Source organism: Pimephales promelas, chromosome 25 (genome assembly GCF_988280905.1).
Source record: "Pimephales promelas chromosome 25, fPimPro1.hap1.1, whole genome shotgun sequence".
NCBI classification, from domain to species: domain Eukaryota; kingdom Metazoa; phylum Chordata; class Actinopteri; order Cypriniformes; family Leuciscidae; genus Pimephales; species Pimephales promelas.
Genome location: NC_142793.1, coordinates 23568809 through 23578828, shown reverse-complemented (window position 1 = coordinate 23578828; position 10020 = coordinate 23568809). Strand labels below are relative to the sequence as shown.

General features: G+C 39.6%; 1 protein-coding gene across 2 annotated transcripts in view; it reads left to right on the top strand.

Annotated features, from left to right (window-relative positions):
• The first annotated feature begins 661 nt into the window (after positions 1-661).
• LOC120460377 (A disintegrin and metalloproteinase with thrombospondin motifs 20) overlaps positions 662-10020 on the top strand; it is an 81915-nt gene continuing 72556 nt past the window's right edge. Inside the window, exons 1-3 of one of the 2 annotated variants that reach the window (XM_039648121.2) lie at positions 662-960; positions 1828-2159; positions 8317-8470. In XM_039648121.2, coding sequence (XP_039504055.2) covers positions 867-960; positions 1828-2159; positions 8317-8470 — 580 coding nt within the window. In that variant the 5' untranslated portion in view covers positions 662-866. Of the gene's footprint in view, positions 961-1827; positions 2160-7617; positions 7758-8316; positions 8471-10020 lie in introns of those variants that run through there. The other variant, XM_089127422.1, reaches the window with a different exon arrangement.

Here is a 10020-nt window from a genome sequence, read left to right as displayed (position 1 = left end):
ACGTTTACAGGCCGTTCACAGGGTGAGACGTGGATTGTAAAGCCAGCGGGAGAACAAGTGCACGTTTAATGCGCACTAATAAGTGTCCCGAGGGAGACACACATGTGGACACAGACACTGCACATCTCACAGCGATCGGAGAATAATCAGGGCATATGCTTCTGAACAGTCTGTTAGGATTCAAAATCTATCTATCTATCTATCTATCTATCTATCTATCTATCTATCTATCTATCTATCTATCTATCTATCTATCTATCTATCTATCTATCTATCTATCTATCTATCTATCTATCTATCTATCTATCTATCTGTCTGTCTATCTGTCTGTCTATCTGTCTGTCTGTCTTTTAGAAACTTGAGCATTTGATAAACTTAGTTTGATTTGATTAATTTACTAACATGTAAAGCGGTGCAGCTTTTATTTTAACAGCTCATTGTGTTGATGTTTATTGTGTTTATCGACGGGTCGCGGTCAGTCACTGCTGCGGGTTTTATTGTGTCTCGGTGAAATGAACTCTGACGTAGTTTGATTCAGTGGTCGAGTCTAGAGTCTACAGTAGAGCAGGGGGGCGTGACAAGAGCCTCAGTGTGTGTGTGTGTGTGTGTGTGTGTGTGTGTTTAGGGGGGTGTCCTATGGAGAGCCAGCGAGCGAAAAAAAAAAAAAAAAAAAAAAAGAAGCCCGCTGGCACCGATCCGACTGACTGAGAGCGGGTCCGTGCGCGAGATGAGCGGGTCCGAGCGGGTGTTTTAACGGAATGACGGCGGATCGGATCGTGTTTCAGCAGAAGGAGGAGAGCCGGTAGACACGCTCCAGCCCCGGGGAACCGAAGAGAGAGAGAGAGAGAGGCAGAGGCCGGGGAATCATGCGGGGTCCTGCGCTCCGGCTGCTGGGACTCGTGTGGCACCTCTCCGCGCTTTTACGCACCGCGCACACGTACAAACTCCACCACAAACAAGGTAAGACTCTCACAAAACCAGCTCAGACACGCGTCAGGCTAATCTATAGGTTGACAATGGCTTATATAAGCACTTTGTTTTGGTTTCTATGACAATACATTTTAAAATGTATTTTTGTGCATATAAACAGATTAGTGTGCTGTTATATATCGCGTAATTGTGTATGTTTTGCATTCTAAATATTGTCTCGATGAATGACACTTCAGTTACAAACTGTATGCAGTGTATTATGCGTCTTTAAAATGTTTAGTAAATATGTATTAGCCCAAAAAAGTATTTAGACACTCAAAATGACTGAATGTCATTGCATTAGATAAAAAAAAAACCCCAAAGAAATTGCAGTTTATCATAAAGAAAGATACACAAAGACACGTTACAATCTAAACATCTGACAGAGAGAAGTTTGTAGGATTGAAATGCTATATCAATAGATGTAGTTTTGTAAAGGATTGTGTTTGTTTGTGGTTAGCTAGTGTGATTCTCTATACCTGTGGTTCCTCTGTTAGGACACCTGTGTGAACTTGACTTCATACATCCACTCAAAGCACATCAACACCAGCTGATTCAAATCTGGCGAGAGTCACTCAAGTGTCCAAAAACGACACACTCTTGAAAATAAAGGTTTGCCATTTAGGTTCCCAGTAAAGAACATTATTTATATCTGGCAGACGCTTATATCCGAAGTACACATTAACACTCTTATCAGTTCTTGCTTTCTCTGGGAATCAAACCCATGATGACCTTTGTGCTACTCTACTGTTTGAGCTACAGACTTTCAAGCTTCTTCATGGAACCATCAGTGCCAATTAAATAGCCTGATTTGACATGAACATCTGAGATGTAACACTGATGTGTGGTGTGTTTCAGAGAGCTTCATCAGACAGCTGTCGTCGTATGAGATCGTCACTCCAGTGCGCTTGAATGATTTTGGCGAGTCGTTCCCGCACCGACAGCATTACCGCAGGAGAAGGCGTAGCGCTGACGCGGAGATCTCCAGGGCTCATTACCGGATCGAGGCGTTCGGTCAGGCCTTTCACCTCAACCTGACCGCCGATTCGGGATTCATCGCTCCGGCCTACACGGTGCTCCATCTGGGAGACGAGGAGAAGCGCGGAGACGACCTGCGCCACTGTTTCTTCAGAGGACACGTCAACGCCCGCAGCGAACACCACGCCGTCTTCAGCCTCTGCACGGGACTAGTGAGTATCAAGAGATCTGTCAGCTGATGTGATGTTTCATGCAGTAGCACCTCATTGCAGTAAACGAGATCCAGGGGGTGGAGTTAGATCCAGATTTAAGGGGATTAGGGGTCAGGGGCCGGAGATGGGTCGGTTTAGGTATATGGAAGGATCTGGATCCAACTCCTCGCCTTGGATTTCGTGTTCTGCAATGAGAGCCATGAGTATAGTTACCAGTTCAACAAGGGCATGTGAGAATGGACTGGAGTGGTGAGTATTAACTCAGAGTCTGGATAACTAGTAGCATTAAGTGTTTTGTTTTGGTTGTTTTTTTGTGATGTTAACTTGGATTATTAGCTAACATCACAAATACGTGTCGGTCCAGATCCGGCCCACATCTGGGCCGCGTGGAATCCTCGTGTACTGGATGTCGTGTACCGACATTGTGTTGCTGTCTGGGCAGTTCAACAATGGCATGAGAAAATGGACTGGAGAGTTTGTGGTTAAAGATCTGGGTTTAGTAATTAACCAGTAATGCAATGCAGCGCCAGGCAAGTGTTTTTTTGTTGTTGCTAGTTTCAGCCCGACGCTACTATCATTTTCAGGTCCTGCTCAACGTTGTGTAAATAGCAAATGCATTTGTGCACCCATAGGCTGCTGGTCTGAGAACAGTGTTTAGGAGCATTGTTGATATTTTGAGGCGACTGTGTCTATTTAACCTGGTCTAAATCAATGGCGCTGTTTTTGTTTTGTTATTTAAAGAGCGCGTTAGTATGAGCCAATAGGCGGGTCCACAACCCGCGTCCCGCGTTATTACACACACACACTCAACTGGCGCAACTGGCTTTTAAAGGGAATGGAAGAGACCCCGGTTGGTTAATTTTAATGTTAAGCCCAAAACACACGCATTACTCGTTAAGAGAATAGAGACGACCCGTTTAGATCATGCGCCGGGAGCGCCGACCATTTATCCCGTCGTGAAACTGGCAACAGTGGATTCGGACGACTTGAGTGCACTTGCACCGTGAGCTTTAAACAGGGCCCGATGTGTTTGCTAGCTATTTTTTTGTGATGTCGCAATAGTTGACTGGGATTAGTCAGAGTGTTTCTCAACTTGTAATTGTCATAATTAAACTGCTAGATATTTTAGTTTTAAATTACTAGATGTAGGTTGGTAACTAGTATCATGTACAGGCTGCTAAATGCTCCACTTTTGGTTGTTTTTTTGTGATATCACAGCAGATATGTCAGAGTGTTTCCAACTTTCAAGTTTTTACTAGCAGGAAACTCATAACCAGACCAGACAGCAACACAGTGTCGGCCCAGATCCGGTACAGGTGGACTTTCAAGTATACCAGATGTGGGCCGGATCTGGGCCGACACAGTGTTGCTTTCTGGGTAATTACGTTAATACCGCCATGAATGCCGGATTAGTTCTCTCTGTGAGGATTAGGCTTTGGTTTTGTTGAGTTGTTCACCTTTGTTCTCCTATAATGGACTGGACTAGTGAGCATAAACTCATGTTCCAGATGTGGGCCGGATCTGGGCCGACACTATGTTGCTGTCAGGGTAAACATATGGGCTGGTGACTAGTAACTTGGAGTGTTTGTCAATTTTGGTTGTTTTTAGTGATGTCACAGCAGATTACTAGAAGTGAAGCGGTTAATTAAAGTTTTTTTGACTAGTTTTTACTAGCGAGAAGCTCGTTGGTAATTGCATGAGTTCAGGATTAGTTCTCTCTGTGAGGATTAGGCTTTGTTTTAGTTGAATTATTCTTCTCAAGGCATGACTGTGTGTTTAAGCATGACTGCTAGTTATTTTAGAGAAGTGACTGGTGTGGGACAGAATGGACGGATGTGATTCGGTTCATATGACACCCAGCTGTCTAGTCTGTCAAATATAGTCCGTTTGCTCTGGCTGGCCGGCCTCAGGGCGTCTCTGAGGATGTGCTCCTGACCCATTCGCATACACTCACCAGTAATTAGTGATCTCAGGTAATAGAGGTCGTTAGTCCCTGCAGGACGCTCTTTAGTCGGATGGGGTCACGGGGTCGCATCAAGTCGTTCATCAGTCTCTCATGTCAGGAACGCACGTTTCGTCCCGCTCGTGTCGTAAACAGCTTGAGGGAGGGTTGCAACATAGACATAAAGAAGTTTGTTTTCTTTGTTAAAAAAAAATATTTCTAATGGTGTCCAGAGACCAGAATTAGTTTTAGATTTTTTTAATTGAAGACAAACTTTAAAAACTTTTTTTTAAAATAGATTTTTAGAACATGGTATTTTGTTTTTAACTTTAACAACTTTAAAACTGAAGCATGTAGATTTTTGTTTCCAGTGTCCAGAGGCAGGAATTAATTTGATACTTTTCCTTGTAATTGAAGATAAACTTTAAAAGCTTTTGTATTTTTTTTTAAATCCATGTTATTAATATTATTTCCAAAAAATTCTCGCCATAAAAATAGTTTTGAACAAAAAACATGTTAAAATTATTTAAAAAATAAGATTTTAACCATATTTAATTATGAACATTACTGTCAAATTTATAATAAATATTACTGTCATATTTAGTGCATTATTTGCCATTTTAAAATTATGATTTTTATGTTAAAATGTCAAGAAGAGACTTTTTTTATTTGAAATTGAAAAAAAAAATCCTTTTATTTACATTGTTTTCTTTTCATATTTTGCTATTTTCCCCTTAACCACAAATAAACAAACAAGTTGAAATTCTTAACCGTTTAGTTGATTTTGTAATCTGATCAGTTTAATAACTGCACCCAGTTCACACACACATGTGGCTTGACATCAGATTCAGAAAGGGCCGACCGATGTCCGTTTCTCAACAGTTTCCAGTCCTGCTAGACCGCGAACAGAGGACAGAGACTCTAGGAGTCAGAAGCATTGCATCATGGGATGCGAGAGAATCAGTGACAGTGATGTGACGGACCGACCCATAATCCTTCAGTGCACAGAAAGCGTGTGTTAAAGAATAAGATGGTCAGGTGCGCTGATCTCCTCAGACCGCTGACAGCATCTGTCCTCACCTGAGCGTAATAACCTGCAGGACAGATGTGTGTGTGTGTGTGTGTGTGTGAGTGACCTCGGGTGACCTCTGATGCCCACAGCTGGCACCAGCCGATGAGTTTACAGGGAAACTGAAGTGTTGATCTGGACAGACTTACAGTTGCAGAATTATACACAAATATGTCATACTAAAGTACATGGATGAATCATAACATTAAATATCTATTTTTATTATAATATTAAATTGTGAATTTATATATATACAACTAAAAATCATTAATGAAATGTGAAGATAAAATGTTCACATTACACCCTTTATTATATATATATATATATATATATATATATAATATATATATATATCAAGTGCCGTTTGAAATTTTCTTCTAAAATGGTCATTTTTATCAAGCTTGTATATTTAAGTTCAGTAATTTCACTTAAATGGCAATGAAGATTACCTATTAATTGTCATTTAAGTGAAATTACTGAACTTAAATATACAAGCTTGATAAAAATGGTCATTTTAGAAGAAAATTTCAAATGGCATTTAGAGGCTTTTGCATCTGAACTCTTCATACAGTATATATATATATATATTATATATAATTACATTTTGCCTGTTACAAAATTAAGCCCAGTAAAAATACTTTTTGCTTAATGTTTTATATATTTATTTCTACCAATTCAGTGTTATATTTATATAAATATACTTAACCATAATTATAGTTTGCAGAATTGAAGAAAAAAAAAGTAAGTTACATTTTTTTTTGCAGTAAAAATAAAGTAAAAATTTTGTGTCATTTAAATCTCATATAAAAATGGAGAGCAAATGTTTTTAATTAATATGATAAATAATGTCACAATGCAAAAAATCTCACTGGTCCTAAAAATAGACTATTTATTTTATCTTCATTTTTTTTGCAAAATGTACTTGCTGATAGTGATACAATATAAGCTAGACTTTTTCTTGACCGATTTCATGAGATGAATGAGTGTGTGTGTGTGTGTGTGTGTCCATCAGTCCTGTATCCTCAGGCATATGTGTGTGTTTGTGCGAGTGCACGTGTGTGAAGGGACAGCTCTGTCATGTTTCCATCGGCTCTGAGCGAGTGTTTGCCTGTCAGGAGGTTTGAGACGGAAATATTTACACACTCATCCTGTGAACCGGCCTAATGAAGGCTGTGTTGAGTGACATCATCCTAATGAGACGCTTTTACTCGTCTCTGCTGTCATTCAAAACTACATGCACAACATTCAAGCCTTTCCTCACATCTGTCAGATACAGTGCACTGATCACAGAGACGACTGCTATGATACTTTTAGTGGTTTTCTAGGTGTCATCTGGTGTGTTTGGCAGTCGGTGTGTGATGTAATAGTGTCTTTCTGTGGAAGAGGCTCTTCATGTGAAGGTCACGCCGTGGGACGAGGCAGAAATGACATTTGTTTCCGAGGGAAGAGAATACCAGGCCGGTGACGTGACATGATTGACAGAGATTGTGATCTAGATGTTCATGTAGAGCGGCACGTGACGCGCTGGAAAACTAATAGAGTTCATGTCAAACATGTTTCCATTCGTTCAAGCAAACACAAGCATTCTTCCACTTCATTATTTGCTGGTATGTTTTCCATAGTATACCGTGTCCTGAAACAAGCGGCTCCCGTCGGGTGTATGTGTGTGTGTGGACTGTGGAATCTGTGTTTGCACGAGTTGCCGTGGTGATAAACCGTGATGGGATCATAAAGGAGTGCCAATCATTTTGCCTCAATATTTATTAGGCCTATTTGTTTAGTCTTTTTTAACATTCATTTATGCTCATTTATATTATTTAGATTTATTTTATTTTACTTTTTTATTTTATGTACTGTCTATTTTTATTTATTTTACTATTCATTTGTATTTATTTATTTATTGTACTGTTCATTTTATTAACTTTTTAACTTTGCAATATTTATTTATTTATTTTACTATTCATTTTTAATATTATAATCTTAAACTTATTTCATTCACTATTTATTTTTGTTAACTTTTTGTTTATTTATTTCTTTATATATATATATATATATATATATATATATATATATATATATATATATATATATATATATATATATTTACTATAATTTTTATTTATTTTATTATTTTAGTTTTTATTGTAGTTTTTTTTTTTTTTACTTTTCATTTGTCAACTTTTAACCATTTTTAATTTTTAACTCATTTTGTTTAAAGGGGTGGTAAAATGCCATTTTCACAAGATGTAAAATAAACCTCTGATGTCCCCAGAGTGTGTGTGTGTGTGAAGTTTTCGCACAAAATACCCCCCAGATATTTTTATATAGCATGTTAAAGTTGTCAATTTTTGAGGGTTTGCAAAAACTCAACGTTTTGTGTCTGGCCCTTTAAATCCAAATGAGCTGCTGCAGAGGGCGGGGTTTCAAGAGCTCGCGTGTGTTATCAGCTGCGATTACCTCACGCAGACACGGCACGTTAAAATGACAGAAACTGTTCTCCCTTTTATGTTAAAACGGAGTCAGTCGAAGATGGAGAGACTCAAGAAGAAGTGACAACATGTAGAATACAACAGGTCGTCTCTGAATGGTTAGTTGATGAATTTATGTTGGAGTTAACTATCTTCAATTAGCATATTCTGTCAGGATAATCTATAGGAACTGTTGTGAGATGCACACAGAGTGACTTTCTATTGCATGTGAAAAGATGGGTGCTAAAGTTTGAGCTGACTCGCAAATGTTAGAGCGTTGTAACTTTACAGACGTTGTTTATGCTCAAACAGCAACATTACACACTAACTAAAGTTAGAAAACTGAAATCATACTTTACCACCCCTTTAATATAACATATTTATTTATTTTTACTGTTGATTTTTGTACTGTTATTTATTTATTTATGTATTTATATGCCACTTGACATAAGGTGTTGTTAGGTATAAAGTGGACCGCCTTAAAAGCACTTTAATAAAACAGCAGGAACATCCACATAATAAAAGATGTTTTGGTTTTCCAGTTTGCTGTGAAATGAATCTGCAGATAATAATAATAATAATAGATGTTTCCAGCGGGTGAATATTGCGTGTCTGATCACTTAATAAAGTAAGGGATCGTTGGATCCTCATGTGTGTTGTTCTGCTGTTCTTCTTCAGATCGGCACGTTCACGACACACAGCGGTCAGGTGTTCATGGAGCCGCTGCTGAGCGCTGATGAAGACGAGTATGAGGAAGAGCACAACAAACCTCACCTGGTCTACAGACACGCAGACACCGGGTCACATGACACGCAGCCCTGCACCTCCTCAGGTAACAGCCTCAGGCTATTCCAATACTTACTGCGCCCTAAAATACCCAGCATGCAATAGCCATCATGTCACGTCTTGGTTAACTATAGATCCGATAGAATTCATTACTTTTGTAGAGTAACTTACCCAACACTAGTTGTGGGCAATATTAGCCGCTAGCGTTTTCGCGGATCTGGATACACGGTATCTTTGGATACTCATTTCAACATACTACGATTTGGGCCGTGTTTTCGAACACTATTTAGGACGGATGGCGTATTGGGACGCATCACATCTCCGTTAGCCATCGCTGGAGCAGAGACGAGGATAGACTCAGACTCTTAATGTGACGGATATGTGACTGTTCAGGGTCAGTTTCGTGCGTAAACTAAGCCAGTGTTTCCACTGTCAGCGGAGCGCTGTAAGCTTGCTGGCGTGTGCTTATTGTGAGGATTAGCGTCTTCATTATGAGCCGGTTATTGGAATTCTTCATCTAATGAAAGTTAATCAGCTCCACACACTTTGCAGAAGTCTCCGACACACACAAACACTGGAGATCCTTCGGTCCAGAAGCGTTTAGTGAGATCTTGGTCTGAAAGGGCCTTTACATTTACCTTTTTTGTTTGTTTTTATAAAATAAACAATCAAGCTCATCGAGGTGAGGAAAAGTGGCGCAAAAGTGACTACTACAAAAGTAACTACGAAACTCTTAGTTAAAACGTGTTACTTTTTTTAGGGAGTTACACAATATTGTTACGCATTACTTTTAAAAGTAACGCCATCACTTTTTCCCAGTACAAACCCAATGTGCAGCGTTGCTTCTCACGTTCATTTATCCTCTTTCAAGAAGTTTTTGATCTATTTACATGTCATTCAAACCTGTGTGACTTTAATAAAATAGGTACTATGATGCGGCCATATTCTACACCGGGCAACTGCTCAACCTAGACGTATGAAATAATAGTTGGGGTGTAAATGAAGATGTTTGTGGTGAACTCTTCATCTCTGCTGGATCGGGGTCGTGCATCAGAGATGAGGATGACAGCTCAGCTGAAGATGCCTTTGGTTCAATCTGATAATGATTTGATGTTCAGATACTGAACGCTTTGAAGAGGACGATTCAGTGTTGCTGTATTACAGTCATGAAAGGAAAGATATGCTTATCTTTTCTCCTCTTTTGTGCCGTATATCGAGCGAAACGCCTCTGGAACAAGAACAAATGTGGGCGAGGCTTGATTGTGTGTGTGGGGAATGGATTGGCTGATTGGATGGTTGTGGTTTGCTATTGGCTGATCTCATGTGAGTGACAGGTTAAAGCCCCGCCCTCATCTTCAGAGAAGAGAAGAGATCCTGCAAGAGGAACTTATTCTCATTCAACATTATTAACACAATAATGATAACCAATAAATTATAACCACCCATCCACCCACCCATCCATCCATCCACCCACCCATCCATCCATCCATCCATCCATCCATCCATCCATCCATCCATCCACCCATCCATCCATCCATCCATCCATCCATCCATCCACCCACCCACCCATCCATCCATCCATCCCTCCATCTACCC